At 38.9% G+C, this 21,424-nt stretch overlaps 1 protein-coding gene across 2 annotated transcripts in view; it reads left to right on the forward strand.

The window, feature by feature from the left end:
• Positions 1-21,424, forward strand: part of LOC134801868 (sperm surface protein Sp17) — a 292,688-nt gene that overhangs the window by 50,314 nt on the left and 220,950 nt on the right. For both annotated transcript variants that reach the window (XM_063774512.1, XM_063774513.1), the window contains exon 2: positions 12,817-13,037. In XM_063774512.1, the coding sequence (XP_063630582.1) occupies positions 12,908-13,037 (130 nt within the window). In that variant the 5' untranslated portion in view covers positions 12,817-12,907. The remainder of the gene's footprint in view (positions 1-12,816; positions 13,038-21,424) is intronic.

Genomic DNA, 21,424 nt, shown 5'->3' on the forward strand with positions numbered 1-21,424 from the left:
TCTCACGAACCGTGATAGCTAGACAGTTGAAATTTTCACAAATGATGTATTTCTGTTGCCGCTATAACAACAAATACTAAAAAGTACGGAACCTTCGGTGGGCGAGTCCGACTCGCACTTGTCCGGTTTTTTTTTTCAATATTTTAGACCCAGTAGTTTGGTAATTTTTTGCCTATTTTCTTAAATAACTTCTAAACTATTTTATAACCATTTATTTACACTTGACTGTACAAGTGTACACATATCGCCATTGCAACTATATATAAACTAAACTTGAACGCTCTACTGCTTAACCTTTATATAAATGTCAGTTCATGCTATTTATAGTGTGTAAAATTGCATTTTATACCAACGAAGCAGTTAACGCGTGTATTTATAAAACCGGACAAGTGCGAGTCGGACTCGCCCACCGAGGGTTCCGTACTTTTTAGTATTTGTTGTTATAGCGGCAACAGAAATACATCATCTGTGAAAATTTGAACTGCCTAGCTATCACGGTTCATGAGATACATCCTGGTGACAGACGGACGGACGGACGGACGGAGGGACGGACGGACGGACGGACAGCGGAGTCTTAGTAATAGGGTCCCGTTTTTACCCTTTGGGTACGGAACCCTAAAAATAGTAAAAAAACATATTAGTCTCGAAATAATCTGTATTATTATTATTTTAAAACAAACACTGACATACCAAACCAGAATTACCGCATAACGTATGGAAAGTCACAGTGCCATGTATAGTCGCCATCAGATATATCGGAGCGGCCAAGGTGTTCACAAATATCTGAACACGCACTCTAACGTCCTGACAATAGAGGCGTGTACAGATATTCTAGATATAGTCTAGATAGATAGTCTTCAAATTTGAAGCACGATTTTTACTCTGTATCTTTAGGTATTTAAATAAAAGTAAACAAAATCTACACTCAAATGATCCCTTAAGCCAGTTGAGGGTAGATGAAAACATTACATGATCATATAAAGTAGGTTAAAGTCAGGTCGGCCAGTGACAGATCCAGGCGGTTTTGTATTTGGTTGGTTAACCAATAAATGTTATAACTACCCGAAAATTTACGAATTGTTTGTTTACTTTTATTTAAATACCTAAAGATACAGACTTATAGGACTGACATTTTCTAGTACAACTAAAATCATAATTCATAATTTTACCATAGTCAAGAAAAGGCTTCTGACGTTTTTTTTCGCAACTTGCTACGTAATACAATACGTGTGGTGCATCCATCCATCAAGACGATGCGGTTAGTTCAGGGTGGTTCAGGGCTATAACGCGAACCACTACCTTCGTTCGTTAGTCTATCTCTTTGTTAGTCTAGTCTAGCCGACAAGTTCTAAATTGTGAAAATAAAGATACTACTCGTACTCCTAAAAACACGGGTGAAAGCTCATTGGATTCGGAACTATGTCGAAATGTATTCGTCGCGTTTATTGGCATATGAAAAATTGCAAAAGTTATAAAAAGTATTTCGTTTTTCGGCTATGTCTGATAAACCGTCGAAAAATCACAATAATCGTAATCCATACGCTGAATGATGTTAATCACTTATTTTTGAGGCCCGGTGAAACACCAACCTTCGGAGGTTAATAAGAAAACTCTGTGTTGGTTTAAACTTTTTCTTTCTATGTTTTTATTATAGTTCTTCGTTTTTTTTTGCATTAGAAATAAGGTAAACAATCTTGATGTGTCTTTTAATTGAAAAACACGTTTTAAAAATAAGTTACGGCAAATATGTAACAATTATGAATGTAATACGATCATTTATATTCTTCTGTTTTCATAAGTAATAGTTACTGATTTTTAAAAAGCGTTTTTCAATTAAAAGACATGTCAAGATCGCTTACCTTCTTTCAAGTTCTTTCTAATGCTAAAAAAACGAACTATAGTAAACTATTTTATACGTCTATTTTATCCCACGCGGGATTTTAAGGGCATATTATAATCCCTTTGGAGACGACGGAGCCATAAATAAATTCGTCTATGTATTTAAGTATAAAGTTTACACCACTATTCCATTACGAGTGGGTATAAAGATATGAAATAAATATAAAATTCTTCTAAAGGTGACCGAATATTTAATGTATCCTTCATATTGACTTCCAACTTGCGGGTGTCCAATAAAATATTAATACGGAGATTTTTTGGAATTCTTAGTTTATTTACGATTTATCGTGAATAAACTAAGAATTCCAAAAGGTACAGATAAATAACAGTACAGGGGCTCACTGATTAACAGTCCGCCGGACGGTATCGGCCTGTCAGTTAGAACAAAATTTTGACAGTTCCGAACAACTGACAGGCCGATATCGTCCGGCGGACTGTTAATCAGAGGGCGCCTTTAGGTATAGAAGGTGCACTCTCTAACAAAACGCGTCTATTACGACAGATAGGTGGCGCAAGCGCAAGGCCCCTATTTCACCACGGTGACAGGTGCGACAATTGTCGACATCACTGTTACTGACGTCACAGGCCTCCATAGACTACGATAACCGCTTACCATCGGACGGGCGGTGTGCTTGTTTGCCACCAACATATTAATAAAAAAAAACTCCTTTATATCGCGAATAAATAAGTACCTATTTTGCGAAGCTAATGACAATTGTCATAAGAAACGCGACAATTGCCACGAAATTCCGACACAGAACTCATTTCCTGTCAAGAATTACCGAAAGTTCTTTTAAATCTTGTGACAATTGTCATTGTCATCATCATAAACTTCGCAAGAGAAATACCTGTTTTTTGCCGATATAATAAAGTTTTTTTAAATAATACAATGATGGTGGCAAACAGGAATACGGCCCGCCCGATGGTAAGCGGTAACCGTAACCCATGGATGCCTGTGACGTCAGCAACAGTGACATTTGTCGAATCGTCGCACCTGTCGTCGTGGTGAAATCGGGGCCAGGCGTCCGTTCCGTAGAGCGGTGCGCGGCAACTACTACTGCTAGACACCAAAACTGGTGTGGGCCGAATACTTGTAGCGACGCGACAAAATCGCGGAGTGAACTACGCCTGACTAATATTATCTTACAAAAGGTACTGGTTTTTAGGGTTCCGTACCCAAAGGGTAAAACGGGACCCTATTATTAAGACTTCACTGTCCGTCCGTCCGTCCGTCCGTCTGTCACCAGGCTGTATCTCACGAACCGTGATAGCTAGACAGTTGAAATTTTCACAGATGATGTATTTCTGTTGCCGCTATAACAACAAATACTAAAAACAGAATAAAATAAAGATTTAAATGGGGCTCCCATACAACAAACGTGATTTTTGACCAAAGTTAAGCAACGTCGGGAGTGGTCAGTACTTGGATGGGTGACCGTTTTTTGTTTGCTTTTTTTCTTTTTTTTTGCATTATGGTACGGAACCCTTCGTGCGCGAGTCCGACTCGCACTTGCCCGGTTTTTTAATTACAAGGGTTATTACCAAAACGGCCAAAAAATCTATAAAGTTAGCCACTCCACTCAGGTATAAAAAGGTAAGGTATACAAATCTCCATTTCAGTTTAGCTTTATACAGGCCCATTTACATCCTTATCTGTAAGGTCAAAGTTTACTCAAAAGTAGGTCATAAAGACCCGTTATCGAACAAACAGTCTTGGAAACAAAGCAACAGGTTAAACACGAATTGTCAAGGTTAATATGGTGGTTCAAAGGCTGTTGCAGTTTCGTGTCCAATGCTAACAGGGGTTGCATTCTTCTAGCTTCTTCCTCGCGTTATCCCGGCATTTTGCCACGGCTCATGGGAGCCTGGGGTCCGCTTGACAACTAATCCCATGATTTGACGTAGGCACTAAGTTTTTACGAAAGCGACTGCCATCTGACCTTCCAACCCAAAGGGGAAACTAGAGCCGTGTTGGGATTAGTCCGGTTTCCTCACGATGTTTTCCTTCACCGAAAAGCAACTGGTAAATATCAAATGATATTTCGTAGGTACATAAGTTCCGAAAAATTCATTGGTACGAGCCGGGGTTTGAACCCGCAACCTCGATTGAAAGTCGCACGTTCTTACCGCTAGGCCACCAGCGCTTTTTTCTGCTGCATTCTGATTTTGTAAATCGGTTAATGGGTTGACATTTCTCGCAAAACATTTCACACGTCATCTCGCACGTTTAGCAGTATCTATTGTCGAATCAAGATCAGGGTCAGAGCCCGTACCAGTGGGGAGACACTCCTGACTTCGGGCAAACTTGGCTCCATTCGGCTCAGCATTGCTCCGAGCAATTATTAGGGTTGGCACCACTTGAAGTCCTTTTGCCCGACCACAGATAAGATAAAGACTTGAATTTTGACAACCCTAAATAGCCGAGAGGGATAGTGTCATACATTAAGGGATAGCATGATTCGTCCCTGAATCGCTCTCAAACTTCGGTTTTGGAGGAAGTGTCCTCTCTGTACGGTAGTACTTTAATAGTATTATCGTACCTGAGAGGCATAATACTGTAAGTGTCATTTTAGTAATTTTACAGGAGAAGCGATTTTGTGACAACATTTGTGTTACAAGGATTTTTGAACAACATAACACGACCCACAAGAGGTTTGAATCATAATTTTTTAACTTAATTAACAGAAAATATATTTGACATTATTATGTGTCACTTTCGAGTTATCATTTTATACTTATAAGATATATTTTTCAATAAAACTAAAAAAATTACCCCACTTACAGTATTCTGCTTCTAAGCTTATTTAAAATTCGAGGAGTTACAGTAATATTAAGGTTAACGTGATTGAAAATACTGGTATATAATTTTTATAACTATAACAAGTCCGTTTAAATGCAAATGACCATTGTAATAAACTTAAACTGATTGTAATATGGAAATTTTATTTTTTTGTCAGGCCATGCAGTAAAATGACTTACAATATGCCTAGCATTATAGTGTATGTGCACTCAGAACCGTAAACTCTCTGGATATGCCTTAAAATGAACCTAGTAGCATTTTACTTACATCAAAATGCTTCCCAGAGGGTTATACACTTACAGTAAAATGCATTTGAAAAACTTGGAATTGGAGGTATTATCGATAAATATAGTTTTACGGATCGATGGACCATCAGAAATTATGTACGATACTGTAAAAAACCGGGCAAGTGCGAGTCGGACTCGCGCACGAAGGGTTCCGTACCATAATGAAAAAAAAAACGGAAAAAAATGCAAAAAAAAAACCGGTCACCCATCCAAGTACTGACCACGCCCGACGTTGCTTAACTTTGGTCAAAAATCACGTTTGTTGTATGGGAGCCCCATTTAAATCTTTATTTTATTCTGTTTTTAGTATTTGTTATTATAGCGGCAACAGAAATACATCATCTGTGAAAATTTCAACTGTCTAGCTATCACGGTTCGTGAGATACAGCCTGGTGACAGACAGACGGACGGACGGACGGACGGACAGACGGACGGACGGACGGACGGACAGCGAAGTGTTAGTAATAGGGACCCGTTTTACCTTTTGGGTACGGAACCCTAAAAACCGAAAATCACAAAAAATGGACTTACAGTGTTATGCCTTCAGGTACGGTATTATTTATTCTGTGCCCCGTGTAAATTTCATTCGATGGCGTGCCGAGCGTTCGCGTTTGCGTTTTCTATTTTTGTATGGGATTTTGAACAGCGCGCCAAGCGGGACGTTTTGGATACTCTAAATCTCATACAAAATGACACTTAACGCAAACGCGTACGTTTACGTCACGCTATCGAATGAAATGGATACCTCATACTGTTTGTCTTGCCCCGAACAAAAAAAACTATGTTAGTCTTAGCCCACCTTAATACATATTTATTTGAATATGGCTGTTTTGCCAGGAATTTACTAGAAAAACTAGGCGAGTCTATGAGGCAATCCTATTAGCCCCCTCAAAGAGAATTCAGTTATGTATGAAGGCAACAAATATGGAAAACTGACAATTATTATTCAGTGCTAGGCCAATCGTGTCACTATTCTGTAGTTATGATATTATGCACAGTATATTGACTTAGAACAAGAATCTTTTATTCAAGCTGGACGTTCTATCTAGGATACTCTATGACCTCACACGACTAACTGCCCGATGCGAACTTTAAGATACGTCAATTAATAGATCTAGAAACGATACGGATTAAATGTGTCAGTGTCAAATGTGATGTTTCTTCAAACAAAAACGTCTATTTTGACACTGACATATATAATCCATATCGTATCTAGTCGTAATATGTGACGTATCTTAAATTTTGAATCGGGCCGTATGTCAGTGTTAAACTCGTGGTATTAAGTATACTGACGGCGCGATTCGGGAAATGATTTAGAGATTCAGTAGATATGAAATAGTAAAGATATGTGACGTTCCACGGCTGGCGCTTACGCTATTATTAACGCCGCTCCAATATTCAGCCGGGGCAATGGTACCTTTTGCCGTGGAACGTCACATATCTTTACTATTTCATATCTAGTGAATCTCTAATTCATTTCCCGAATCGCGCCGTGATTCATTACCTCCGGCTGTTAATACATTCAGTGCCAGTGCGCAAATTTAATTTTTTGTTATCCTATTAACCATACTAGACTATTAAAAAAATATGAAAAAAATCCAGGGTTTTCCACTTTTGGAAAATCGTATGTATCATATTTAATACAATGCCAATCCCTCGACAGTTAGAAAAATGTGGATTTCAATCAAAATAAAACATGTAGTGCAACAGAGATCATCATTTAATTGTTAGTAAACCGCAATCTAAAGCATAAAATGACTATTATACCTATAAAAATAAATTATATCTACGAATACCTGATCACTTGGTGGAAATTTTTTGTCCCGTAGAGATTCGAAAAACACGATAACAAAAAGTTGTAATTATTTGTATAGGGAAACTATACAAATAATTATAATAGTAAAAAAAAACTTATTTTGTTACTTTGGGCGCATTTTTTATCATAAATAAAATTTGCTGTGCTACGGTTTACGGCGTAGCAATAAGGCTACAGCGTCCTATTATACAGTTTAAATATTATCATTTACTTAAAAAAACAAAGTTCACTTACTAAATAGTATAATAACTAATATGACATAATTGAAACATGTATTTCAACCCCTCACAAGTATAAAAAAATCAAAATTAAAATAAATCATGTACACCTATTTTGACGACAACTTGGAAATGTAATAAATGTAATACACATGTACTTTTATGAGTTCTTGGCAATGTATCAAATATGATACGTAACAGTTTTATGAAAATATTGTATGTGTTAAATGTTTTTAAATACGATCACTATGTAAATCCTAATACACTAACGATAGTAAGTGCTTTTAAATGTGGATTATGCAAAAATATATACTAATCTAAGAAAGAAGTGCAAAATGTACAGTACGAAACGAGATCTGTTGTTTCCGCGGCGATAATTAGTAATTAAATTACCATAACACATGTGTGTATTATTTTTTGCTACAATAAAGGAGGGTAGATCGACATATTTATAGCAAAATTATTTTGTTAAGTAATAAAGTGAACCTGCTAGATTTTTTTAATGTTCCCTGTATCACGGGTGTTACAGTGCCAAGATAAGGGTTAAGGATTCTAAGAATAGGGTATTATACTGTATTTAAAATAAATTATTTTACATCATGTATGAAATAAAGCACCAGATAATTTTTCGAAAAACACAGATAGGCGATATTTTTAAACACAAGTTCTATTGGTACAATGCCTCAAGGGCCTATTTTAGATTTAAGCTAGTTATTAATTTCGTTTAGTAGTACCACTGTATATATATTGTATGTAAATAAATGTTTTAGTTCTATTTAATAAATCGGACAGAAATATAAAAAGTAGGTGAGTTACCCGTGACGTCATATAAATTCCCTATTAGCAAATCGTTTTGACAGTTCTAAAAAAGTAACTGATTTGACTTGTAGGAAAATACTCTATTTTGTACTGGGTATTCTAATAATACTGTGATCGCGTGCAAATGGGCGCCCAACCCAGAGCTAAAACTGGATTTACGCGGAGCGACGTGGCAATAGGCCTTAATTTATTTCGGCTGTTAGCCGGAGAGCCTATTTCATTTTAGTGATGTTCCCGGTTCTGGGAATAATACTTGGGAATATTACAAAACTAGCTATTGCCCGCAACTTCGTCTGCGTGGAATAAAATAAATAAAATAAAAAAGCGTTTATTTCTTCTGCCATAAATTTAAACTTTAAGTATGTATACTTTACAATTACATAATATTTCGATTAGGTACAAGTCGCCTCAGCGGCGTAGGCCTCCTCCATTTCTTTTCACAATTGCCTTTCTCTGGCCATTTGCATTCAGCCTGGCCCAAAACCCGTATTAGTGTAAAAATATCACGCCATCTTTTCCGTTGGCCTCCATCTTTTATTTTCCCGTCTCTAGGTATCCATTCGCGTACTTTTTTCGTCCACCTGGTATTATCCATTCTACAGATGTGTCCGGCCCAGTTCCATTTCAGTAACCTTATCCTCTTTGCGTGGAATAAGTAATTTGGGGAGCTTGTTTTTTTATCCAATCTGCTTTTTATTGATTTTTCCCCATGCAAACTTCCACCCCCCTTTTAAGCCCCTTAAAGTGTGATTTCTGGGACGAAACTACTCTATGTCCTTCCCCGGGAGTTAATCTATCTCCATACCAAATTTCAACTAAATCGGTTCAGCGGTTTAAGCGAAATTATAGAGAAAGAACATGGAATAGGAACTTTGCAATTTTTGAAAATTTTCTATATTTTGAAATGCATTTCAAGATTTTTATCAGAATTCTGTTACAATATTCCCCAGAATGTAACATCACTAAAAATATCATTATTACGATTTGTGGTCTGCAGAGAATTAAGAATAAATATTTATGTAGTAATATTTCTTTTGAAGTGGCAAGTTAAGACGCTCCTTGGTTTTATTTCAATGATAAAATGAATGAATGAAATTTATGAACGGATCTGCTTTAATATTAGGGTGAAGTGTAATCTCTTGACGGTGTTATTTTTGTTCCAATAGTGGCATCGCGTGGCAGTTATTTACGAAATAAATTTAAATATTTTTTATATATATCGAAATAAATAATAAAAAATAAAATATTTTTTAGAATCGCAGAAAAAATGGGAAATATTATCTTTGTAGAAATTGTAGAGTAGCCACAACATAAAAATAAAGTGTGTAAGATTTTCTTACAGTATAATTTATTTGTTTAAGGGCATTTTGACTTCAAAGTGTCCCATTAACTTTTTTCAAAAATCCATTACATTTTGGGTTATTTCTACTCAGAATCATGAGGACTATCGCTATAAAAAGAAAAAAACATGTGTCCCAAAAAAAATTTCAGTTTTGTAACGCATTTTCACATACATTTTGTATGGACTGTTACAAAACTGACACCCAAAATTTGTATGAAAAACTGGGGGCCTTTTCTTCATTGTCCATCCAATAGTACTCGTGTTTCTGAGTCTAAATAACCCAAAAGTTGATGATTTATCGAAAAAAGTAAATGTAGCGATTGCAAATCCGTGAACATTTTTCAAATCCGGATTTACGGATTTTAGTTTGACCGAAATCCGAAGTTCGGATTCAATCCGGATTTTAAGAAAGGAATATGTGGCATAAAGGCAAAGTAAAACAAACAATCAAATTAAGTTGTTTTTATTAAAAATAAAAAACAGAATGCGTACACTGCTACGCCAATAACAAAATTTTTAAAAAACAATAAAAACAAAATACATACGTACACTCCCAAGTAACAAAAGGTTCTATAACTAAGGCATTTTATCACCAAACAGTGATATAGTAGGTACTATAAAGGTTTTTAACAAAGCGTTTTGTTTCTATAAGATTAAAGACCTTTTAAGTACTATAGTTTAGCTCTTAGAACGCTTATAGGATCATACAAAAGAATCTTTAAAGTGCTGCACTGTAATAGATATGCAAAAAGCGATTATCATCATCATCATCATCATCTCAGCCATAAGACGTCCACTGCTGAACATAGGCCTCCCCCTTGGACCTCCATACGTGCCGGTTGGAAGCGACCCGCATCCAGCGTCTTCCGGCGACCTTAACAAGATCATCTGTCCATCTTGTGGGTGGACGTCCTACGCTGCGCTTGCTAGTCCGTGGTCTCCACTCGAGCACTTTTCGACCCCATCGGCCATCTTCTCTGCGTGCAATGTAGCCTGCCCATTGCCACTTCAGCTTGCTAATCCGGTGGGCTATGTCGGTGACTTTAGTTCGTCTACGGATCTCCTCATTTCTGATTCGATCACGTAGAGAAACTCCGAGCATAGCCCTCTCCATAGCTCGTTGAGCGACTTTGAGTTTTGAGATGAGGCCGATAGTGAAAGACCACGTTTCGGAGCCGTAAGTCATCACTGGTAACACACATTGATTAAAGACCATAATCGCTTTTCAAGAGGTCAACCGCCGAATCCAACTCGGTTGGGCAGCGTTCGGGAAACTACGTAATGTCTTTTCGTCCGACATACCTCAGTGCCTCAAGACGAAAGTCTTTAATCAGTGTGTGTTACCAGTGATGACTTACGGCTCCGAAACGTGGTCTTTCACTATCGGCCTCATCTCAAAACTCAAAGTCGCTCAACGAGCTATGGAGAGGGCTATGCTCGGAGTTTCTCTACGTGATCGAATCAGAAATGAGGAGATCCGTAAACGAACTAAAGTCACCGACATAGCCCACCGGATTAGCAAGCTGAAGTGGCAATGGGCAGGCCACATTGCACGCAGAGAAGATGGCCGATGGGGTCGAAAAGTGCTCGAGTGGAGACCACGGACTAGCAAGCGCAGCGTAGGACGTCCACCCACAAGATGGACAGACGATCTTGTTAAGGTCGCCGGAAGACGCTGGATGCGGGTCGCTTCCAACCGGCACGTATGGAGGTCCAAGGGGGAGGCCTATGTTCAGCAGTGGACGTCTTATGGCTGAGATGATGATGAATGCGTCAAAGTAACTTTTATAGTACTAGTATTGTAGCAGTATCGTAAACACTATTAGAGGATCAATCTGCACTATAAAAGGACTTTGCACGATCATTACGTAACGTTTTAGCTTTTTAAAAGCTCTCTTAACATCGCTATAAGGCTAGAAGAGTTCTCTAAAAGTCATGAAAGTTTTTCTATAGTGCTATATAGTACCATAAAAGTTACCTGGTACGTTGCTAAATAACTTAAATCGTAACTTAAAAAATAGCTGCTGTTTTCTGCCATAATAGCACATTAGCGGCACGGCTGGAGCCTATGTGTACTATAGCAGCCACAGTTGGAACAAGTCCTTATTTTATTAATTTTAATTTAATTAAAACATGAAAATTATGAGAGCTCATTGTCAAATTTGAAATAAGCATAATAATTCTATCGATACAATTATTTTCGCATGTACAATGTACCGGCATAGTAACGGTCCACAAATGCTTTTTAGTACAACCTTTTTATTACCTAAATACAAATGTCAGTTTAAGAAACAATGGCGAATGAACTTATATAATTTTTTAGGCACCCACGACGCAAGTATGATAAAAAAGATCACTGGAATCGTTTACGGTGCAAAATAGCACTATAAACATGTTTCATTGGTTACTTTTATAATTCCAAATTGCGACATAAACGTTGCAGACAGCACTATTTTAGTACTAAAGAGCGTTTCTCGTCACTTTTACATTTCAACCATAGAGCTGATTTATCACCGTGAGAGCCTGTATGTAATGTTTATAGAATAAATCAGTGATAAAACTAGGGCCTATCTGGGGTTTTGTAAACGTTTACAGCACCATTTTCAATGAACCAGGCCATGAATGTACAAGAAGGGCTACAGTACGGGAGGAATGGCGACGGATTGTGAAGCTTGCCACCGGCCCTGACATGACGACCACGACCACTCTGACAAGAGTGTGACGACAAAGAAGAAGACAACACCATTATAGTGCTAATCATGAACACTAATTAGCACGCTCCAAAACGTTCTCAGGACTTTTATAGTACCAAATTTTGTTACTTGGGCTGCTACGCCAATAAAAAAAGCGGACGCGGGGCAAGCATACAGGTGCGAGCGAGTGCGCGACGCGCAATGCCCGGCTGGCAATAGCTCTCCCGCGTTACCGCTTCATGTGCACCGCTTTTTATTTCGCATTAGCATTAATTTTGACCAAATTAGTACTGGTGGAAAAAAATCCGAAAAACCGGTTTTTTCTTTTCAAAATCCGAATTTTAAAACGGATTTTCAAACGCTCCGAAATCCGGATTTTTGAACTTCGAATAATCCGGATTGCAATCACTAAGTAAATGGTACCATTTTTTCTAAAAACCCCCTTTAGTATGATTAATTTTTAAAATTGTAGACGCAGTATAGTCAATTTGTAGATATGTAATATATTTAGGTACCAAATTAACTCTTAATGTCATTAAAAAATCGGGCAAGTGCGAGTCGGACTCGCGCACGAAGGGTTCCGTACCATATAAAAAAAAAAAACAAAAAAAAAAACGGTCACCCATCCAAGTACTGACCACTCCCGACGTTGCTTAACTTTGGTCAAAAATCACGTTTGTTGTATGGGAGCCCCATTTAAATCTTTATTTTATTCTGTTTTTAGTATTTGTTGTTATAGCGGCAACAGAAACACATCATCTGTGAAAATTTCAACTGTCTAGCTATCACGGTTCGTGAGATACAGCCTGGTGACAGACGGACGGACGGACGGACGGACGGACAGCGAAGTCTTAGTAATAGGGTCCCGTTTTACCCTTTGGGTACGGAACCCTAAAAATCATATAATTACATAAGTCATATAATTTTATTTTATTGTTTCAGATCAACCAGTAAACTATGTTATAGCCGCTTTTAGTGAACGACAGTGTAGTGAGCTTCCGTTAGTTTATTAGTGTACTCGAGTGCAAATAAAATGGGGTGCAATACCAGTGCGGACGCGAAGGCGGCTAAAGAGGAGACCGGGATAAATGGAGCTCAGGGGAAAGAGAGTTCTGAAAAGAATAATCAGAATCACACGAATGCTGCGCCGGCGAAGGGTAAAGGTAAGGTCTCTTTTCGTAGTCCTTCATAAACTAAGGTCAATGCGGCGAAGACCGTCTCTCAGGTAAGACCATCAACAAGCTCTTTCGTCGCTTCTAACTCTTGAGTTTTTACACATACTCCACTTACAGGACGGTAGAGCAGAAGCGAAGCTCTTCCATTCTGACTGTGTCTGAGCCAATTCTTAGGATTAGCTGCCAAGCCCTCTGAACAAGCACTCCTCTCAAGAGGAGTCTGAACACCTCTGAACCATGTCTAATAGGCATCGTATTTTGATTAGGAACGAGTTACCGTCAAAAACATTGATTGATACACACTTTTATTGCTGACTGTACTTTCTCTCCTTTATGTCTGTCAAGTAGGCAGTACAGTCGCCATCAGATATATCGGAGCGGCCAAGTAGCTCAAAAATATCAGAACACGCACTCTATCGCCTTGACAATAGAGGCGTGTTCAGAAATTTGTGAGCACCATGGCCGCTCCGATATATCTGATGGTGACTGTACTTCTCGAGATCAGAGGCTGGTTATGTCACAGAATAAATAATAGTACTAGGTACAGAAGACTCACTCTCTAACAAAACGCGTCTGTTACGATCAGCACAGATATGGCCGCTAGGTGGCGACAGCGCCACGCGCGGCCTATGGCTAGCCACCAAAATTGGTGTGGGACGGATGTACTTGTAACTTGTAGCTATTACTTGTTGCGACGCGACGAAATCGTGGAGTAAGCCACGTGGCTGTGTTTATACTGTTTATGTTTTTTTCCATAGAAGAGTTCCTTTGGTAATATTTCGAGTATTCCGACTCATCATCATCATTCGCTTGCCCTTTTCCCATTCATTTGTGAAAAGGGATGTATTTTTCTTCCATAGCTCTGTGTCGCCCGTCAACTCATCATTCACTCGCGTTCGTTTCATATCATCTCTCACACAGTCCATCCACCTCGGTTTTCCTCTTCTCATACTTCCCTCCACATTCATTCGTAATACCTTTCTCGTCACATGCCTTTCATCCCTTCGCATGATATGCCCGCTTAGCAATATTATTGTATTGTCATCGGATATACGAAAATATGCCGAACTTCAGCTCAATCTGACACCGGGAAGTGGTTCAAATTTAACCTAACCTAACCTTGTAGGAGTTGTAGGTTATAGAAGCAGACATACAAATATACGTGGCGAAGCTAAATAAACGTGTAGGTATAAAAAATACGGCGCTGGTATCAGAAAAACAAACCAATATTGTAGTCTCAAAAACAACTAACTATTTCTAGAACACTAAATCCTACATTAATTCACGTCCGTATTCGAACAATGCTAATAAGATGTCACAGCGACAGAGCGACACGATACCGATTTGTCAGAGAGAAAGTGAAATTTCTTCAGCCAATAAACGGACCGTATGGGTCCTTAGGGCCCGATTCGGATTTTGAAATAGACATCTAATAGACATCTTTTAGACATCATCAAGATACGATAACGATATGTTTAAGATTTAACCTGTCAAATTTGACATTTGCGCGATTCTGGAGATACTGTTGAACGATTTCCACAGGATATGACTTAGAGATCCAATTCACATCTAATAGATATCTTACTCGTAAAAGTGACATTGGTTGCCCGAATTGCGCTGCAAAAGAGAACTATTATTATTATTATTATATAATTATAGGCGAGCAGCTATTTAGCTGATGAGCCTATGTCACACAGTGTCCAGTACTATATAGTTCAAAGTTTGTAAAGTCATATCACATCACTAAGTAACATCGTCTATCTTATTGTTTAAAAGCCACTTGTCCAATCTGTTTTTAAACACATTGACCGAAGGAGCAGTCACAACACTATCCGGTAAACGGTTCCAAGCCACCACGACACGGTTGGACAAGGAATGATATGCAGCTTTAGTAGTAGTGGGAGTGCGAACAATTCTTAGGCTGTGACCTCGGGTCTCGCGGCTGATAGTTCTCATATTGATTAATTCGTGAATGTCAGGGAGGTTGTAACAGTGGGTAACAATCTTAAAACACTCGATGAGGTCTCCTCTCGCTCTCCTGGCTTTGAGTGTGGGCAGTTTTAGTACTTTTAGCCTTTCTTCATAAGGTAGGCGTTTCAGCTTAAAAGGAATCTTGGTGGCTCTTCGCTGCGCATTCTCTAGAAGGTCAATGTCTTTGACAAAATAAGGATTCCATACTTGGAAAGCATATTCAAGCAAGGGGCGGACATATGTTTTGTAAATTTTGATAAAAACTTCAACAGATATGCATTGAAATGAGCGTTTTATAACATACAAGAACGAATTTGCCTTTTTGACTATGTTATTTATGTGCTCACCCCACTTCAGGTTATTTGTAACTGTCACACCGAGATCCTTTTGAGACGTCACTGCTGCAATTGGAGTGTTTCCTATCATGTATTGGATCATAGGATTTTTTTTACCGAGGTGCAGGACTGCGCATTTGTTAACATTCAATTTCAATATCCACTGCGAGGTCCACTCCGTTAACCGATCCAAGTCAGCTTGCAGCTGGCCCGAAGAAACATGAGGGTCAGCAAAGAACTTGCCATCATCTGCGAAAAAGCACGACTCTGACTCTATTAGTGCTATTAAGTCAGTCACAAATATTCCAAACAGAGTTGGAGAGAGGACAGATCCTTGAGGTACTCCACTCAGCACGTTTAGTGGTCGAGACAGGCAGTCACCGACTCGCACACTGAAGGTTCTGTCTGACAGGTACCCTTCTATCCATTTTAGTAACTTTCCACGGATTCCAAAATGATCTAGTTTCAAAAGTAGTCTCTGATGAGGAACTTTGTCGAATGCACGTTCAAAATCTAAATATATAATATCTACCGGGAGGTTAAGGTCCATACTTTTGGTCCACGCATGTACACAGGTTAAGAGATTAGTAACTGTCGATCTTTTTTGTACAAAACCATGCTGCTTCAACGATATTAAATTTTCCCTATTGAGGAAACCCGTCAACTCCTTACATATAATTTTTTCCATACACTTGCAGATGATGCTTGTGAGACTTATTGGTCTAAATTTGGAAGGGTCGGTCTTGTCACCATTTTTAAAAATTGGGGTTACTAGAGCATGTTTCTAATCCCGGGGTATACAACCAGAGGTAAATGAACAATTCATAACTTCTGCCAGTTTCGGGGATATCACAGCAGCAGCTTGCTTCAATACAATGCTTGGAAAGCTATCAGGTCCAGCAGCCGAGTTAACATCCAAGGTATTCAGGACATCAAAAACTTGCTTTGGTGTGAAGAGTATGTCAGATAGTGCGGTCTGAACGCGAGCCACCTTATCGACTACAGGATGTACAGTAAAATCCGGTTCCTGAGAGTATGCTTTCTGAAATTCAGCAGCAAAAGCGTTGGCAATGTCTATAGGGTTAGTAAGTAGATCTCCCCTGGGACTTTTAATTGCAGGCGGAATTTCCACTCTGGATGCACTGAGCCTACGAATGTGGGCATAGAATTTCTTGTCACCGTTTGATAATATGTTATTTTCATACCGACTCCTACTTTTTCTAGTTTCAGCGACACATCTGTTATTAATGGCCCTGAACCGTTCATAATCCTCATCTGTCTTGCTTACTTTATAGGAGTCCCATCTTAATCGTTTTTCTTTAGTAAGTGCCACTATGTCTTTGTTAATCCAAGGTTTGTTGTATTTATTCTGTTTTACTGTAACCAGAGGAGCATGCTTTTGAATATTTTGTGCAAGAGTAACTTTAAATTCTGTCCATAATTGATCTAAAACAGGCTGAGATGTAATAGGCAAGGCATCCAAATCCTTGCAAAGATCATGGCTAAATTTTTCATAGTCGATATGATGATAAAGCAACTTCTGCTTAATCCTAGGGGCATTTCTTTGAGCCAACAATTGTATTTTAAATGTCAGTACACAGTGGTCACTTTTTCCAATAGAAGGCTGATGAGTTATAGTAGAGCAAAGAGAGCTATCATTGGTCATAACAAGGTCAAGCAGGGAAGGTGCATTATTGACGCGGAAGCGAGTCGGTTCAGATACAAGCTGGTGGAGGTTACTGTCCAGAAACATTTGTTGGAAAATTTCAGCAGCTCCTGACAATTTCTGCACAGAGCACAGAGGCCAAACAATATCAGGGTAGTTAAAATCGCCAGCAATAATTATAGTGTTGTTTTCAGACGCCAAACGCAATTTTTCAAGTAACTTGGAGTCCCGCGTCTGCAAGTCGGGTTCGTTGTCCGAGCGATACACACCAACTACAAGGAAGTGGTATGAGTCAAACCTAATATCCAAGTAGAGAGCTTCAGCTTCATCACACATGTAGTTCAGGTTTTTCCGAGCTATAATTGGAATGCCATTCAAAGAGTCTCTGACGTAGATAGCAACCCCACCACCTCGCGTTTTGCCTCCCTGCAACCTAGGGCGCCTTAGCCTATCCCGCCTATACAGACTATAATTAGGAATGGCAAAAGTGCAATTTCTATCTCCGCCGTGCAGCCAAGTCTCTGATACGATTACAATAGTTGGATTGGTCCTGTTCACTTGCAGTAGGAATAAATCAAATTTCGAAGGAAGAGAGCATAAATTGGTATACATAAAGGTCAGGTCGTTGTATGGGTTGCGGTTGGCTAGTTTTTTATGTTAATGATTTTTGGCACTCCGCTAACATATTTTATAGTAAGATTAGCCTCACCTCTCTCTGTCCGTTCCTTAAGCTTCTGCCGCAGGTCCGCAAGCTCTGCCCGCTGCAGGGGTGTTTTGTCATCGTATATTCTCACCTGCGGCTTGACCTTCGATTTGTTCTTGAGTACCTTGACCGCGTCCTGACGAGACTTTAGGATGACTTTGATCGGCCGGTTCTTATTACTTTCACGACGTCCTAGGCGGACTGCCTTAACAAAACCACCCTCGCTCGTTGCCTCGCTCAGAATCTCTCGCACAATAGAGTTATCGCTTGATGCAGCTACGTTGATATCGTCTGAATCCGACTCAGTGACGCCTACTATAATGACATTGCACGATCTCAACTAGTTGATATCTAAACTATAACGTATCTAGAATGGATCTAGTACGTGTCGTCTCTTGTGAATATCGTGAAGTTCGAATACGGCAGTTAGTCGTCCGACACCAAAAAATTTATTACAAAGGTGTCGGAACGTCTGATAGGTGTCTCGGGGGACCACAGAGCGGGCTCCTTCTTTGCGCAGAGGTTGAGTCTGGCGGTGCAGAGAGGTAACGCTGCCAGCATTCTGGGGTCTATGCCAGAAACAGGGGATTTGGGGGAGGTGTTTTATATTTAGTAGTATTTTAGTTTTAGTCCCTTTAGATTTTAAGGTTTAGTTTTAAGGTAGTAATTTTATCATCCCTGCTTTTTGTTTGTGTGTATTATGTATTTTTGATTAATAAATGATTCAGAAAAACGTCACTTTTGACACTGTCATATCGGTATCTTACAGCTGTGACATCTTATAAGCATTGTTCGGATACGGTTGTTACTCGACTCAGAGGGCCTACCGCGAACCACGTTCGACGTGTTGCCTCCCTGTCGTACTTGTAGATTCGTACGTAAGTGTTACAGGGAGGCAACACGTCGAACGCGTTTCGCGGTAGGCCCTCTGTTTTTATGCCCAAGATTATTTGTGTCAGCCAAATAGTTACTGCTCTTACAGCAATAAACTAGGTCCGTAAAACTGTCATTGATATCTGTACATAAACATGTTTGTCATGTCTATGACTAATAAATTATATTGATGTTAATATTTCAGAGTCCAATTAAATGTCTAAGAATAAAAGGAAATAAATATATAACAAATGAATGAACAAAAAATACTTAATTTTCAGGCAACTATTGGCCCATAGATAACTATCTTAAAACTACCATAGGTACATTATTACAATAGAATATCCTATCCTAATAACTAAAAACACATTAATATAGATATACAGGCATACAGGCATAAAACTTAACTTAAACCTCGTACACGCAATATACAATATTATTATGTCTGCCTAAAATAGGTATAAGAATAATTTCAAGTGGCGTCAAAATCAAAAGAGTATGTAAAATTTCTGTGGCGCTGTTAAAACAATGAATACTATACTCGTAGGTGTCTTAATTTAGCGCGCAAAACACGAGTAATCCAGCCAGAAACAGCCAAAACTTGTGACATAAAAACTATGAGCATAAAATATATGAGTAGGTACAAAGTGTAACTACTTTGTTGATGAAATTAACCAAAATAATTTTAATAAGCACGCCATCTATACGCGTTCCACCAAACTACTGAGAACACACCTCATTTGCATTTAAAACTTACTTTGTAACACGGCATATAACAGGTTAGTATCAGTAGTTACACCCAATCTTGAATAGATGGCGTTGAAATCAAAAATTAAAATATAGGGCGGGAAAGCTTAGTAAAGATTTTCTTCACATAGCTACAATGTTAGGATATTTTTGCGCCTCTGCCAAGGATATTATACGTTGTCAGCGGCTTTTCTTACAATGGAATAAACTGCTGAGTTCAGATTAATTATTATTGCTGAGCTTGTAGAAATGGTTTAACTGTGATGCTAGAAAATAAAGATTTTTAAGTTTATTCGTCTGACGTGCTTTGAATTTTATATTTAGTTTATATAAAAAGTTAATCACTATTAAAAGCGGTAATAGCTTTAAAATGCATGAAACGATTTAAGTGCATGGACATTAAATTAAATTGAATGGGGAATTGAATTCACTACTTGCTTAAAACACTTTAGACGCATACTCGTCGATAATTCAATTTGATTCTTCCATTGCTCTTTATCAATCATATTTCATATATTTTATTGCGATAATGTTCTCTATAATCTTAATACTACTGGCTACTGGTAACTAATTACAAATGATACATTATTAAACTTAAGAATTGCAAAGAAATTACAATTAACAAAATTTTAATTAAATGTCATTCATATTGCATTATTACTTATTTTATATATTTAGTTCATCATAACAGCCCAACAATAATAAAATTAATAAAATTAAATTAAAATAATCAACTAATATTTACTCTAATTCATTATCTGATAAAAATTCCTCGATTGTATAATCATCATCATCATTGGCTTGGAGTTGCAGGCGTCCATAGTGACTGCTTACCATCAGGCGGGCTGTATGCTTGTTTGCCACCGATGTGGTATAAAAAACATCATTATTAAAATGTATACAAACACAGCTTCGTTCCATTAATGCGAAAAAATATAAAAATACTGAGGTAAACACATCACAATCATTAATCAGAATTTAAACTCAGACCATCGTTATTTTGACCAATCACTAATGATCTTACAAGATTAATGTGTTTCCTATTTTCACAAATTCTTATTTTTTATGAATTTTATGATCACTTTATTATTGTATGTCTTTCCCATCACGGAACAATGGTGTTCCGGACCTTTGGGAGGCGTGCGCGGAGCCGAAGCCAACACGTAGAGGCCCTTTTGACACTTTAATGAAATGTAAGGGGTACACCGAGCGGATGCTGCCCTTACCCGTGTCATGGGACGCACGCAGAGGCAGCACCCGCCAGGGTGTAAGGGCTATTGAGAGTTGATGGAATCTAAAATGAACTAGGTTATTGGGTGAAAGCGATGGACTAAGTACTGAGCTATGGGGTAAAAAACCGGACGCCTGCCTAATAAAACGGTATGCAATTTTATTTCCGGCAGACGGTGACTCGCCCTCACAAGATGGGCCCCCACAAAAAGCGACATCTAGCATGGCTCAAGGGCAACACCGGTGTGAGCGGCTCAGGGGTGTCGAGAGGTGTGCGCCGCTTTCTACCCATGCAGTGGCTGTTAACAGCCACTGTGCCAACTCGCGTCTTATGCATATTTCACTTCCACCCCTGGAGTTTATAGCTCTAACGACTCCACTCTGGCCGGCCGGCTAAGGCAAGCCAGAGGCAGAGAATCCTGTCCCACCCACCCTCCTTGCGGGTAACAGAACTCCCCAGGAGCACTCGGGTACGTGAGGTCGCTAATCCCCAACAGCTCGCCACAAGCTGCCCTGCGTTGATCACTTTTATTATTATGGCTCCTCTACACGACGGGCCAGCGCCGGCCACTCCAAGGGACGCAGCCATGCGGTAGAATGAGATAGCAATGTAGAGGAGCCATTAGCTTTTTCTAAAATATTCTTAGAAAGTAGGCAATAGATAACCTGTTAACTCAAATTCAATCTTAACTTCATTTACAAAAGATTCACTTTTCCAAACCACGTAAAAATTAGATTATTGGTCACTACCAGGCGTGGCTCACTCCGCGATTTCGTCGCTTTGCAACAGGTAGCTAGTTACAAGTACATCCGTTCCACACCAATTTTGGTGGCTAGCCATAAGCCGCGC

The sequence above is a fragment of the Cydia splendana genome, chromosome 23 (genome assembly GCF_910591565.1).
Source record: "Cydia splendana chromosome 23, ilCydSple1.2, whole genome shotgun sequence".
In the NCBI taxonomy this organism is placed as follows: domain Eukaryota; kingdom Metazoa; phylum Arthropoda; class Insecta; order Lepidoptera; family Tortricidae; genus Cydia; species Cydia splendana.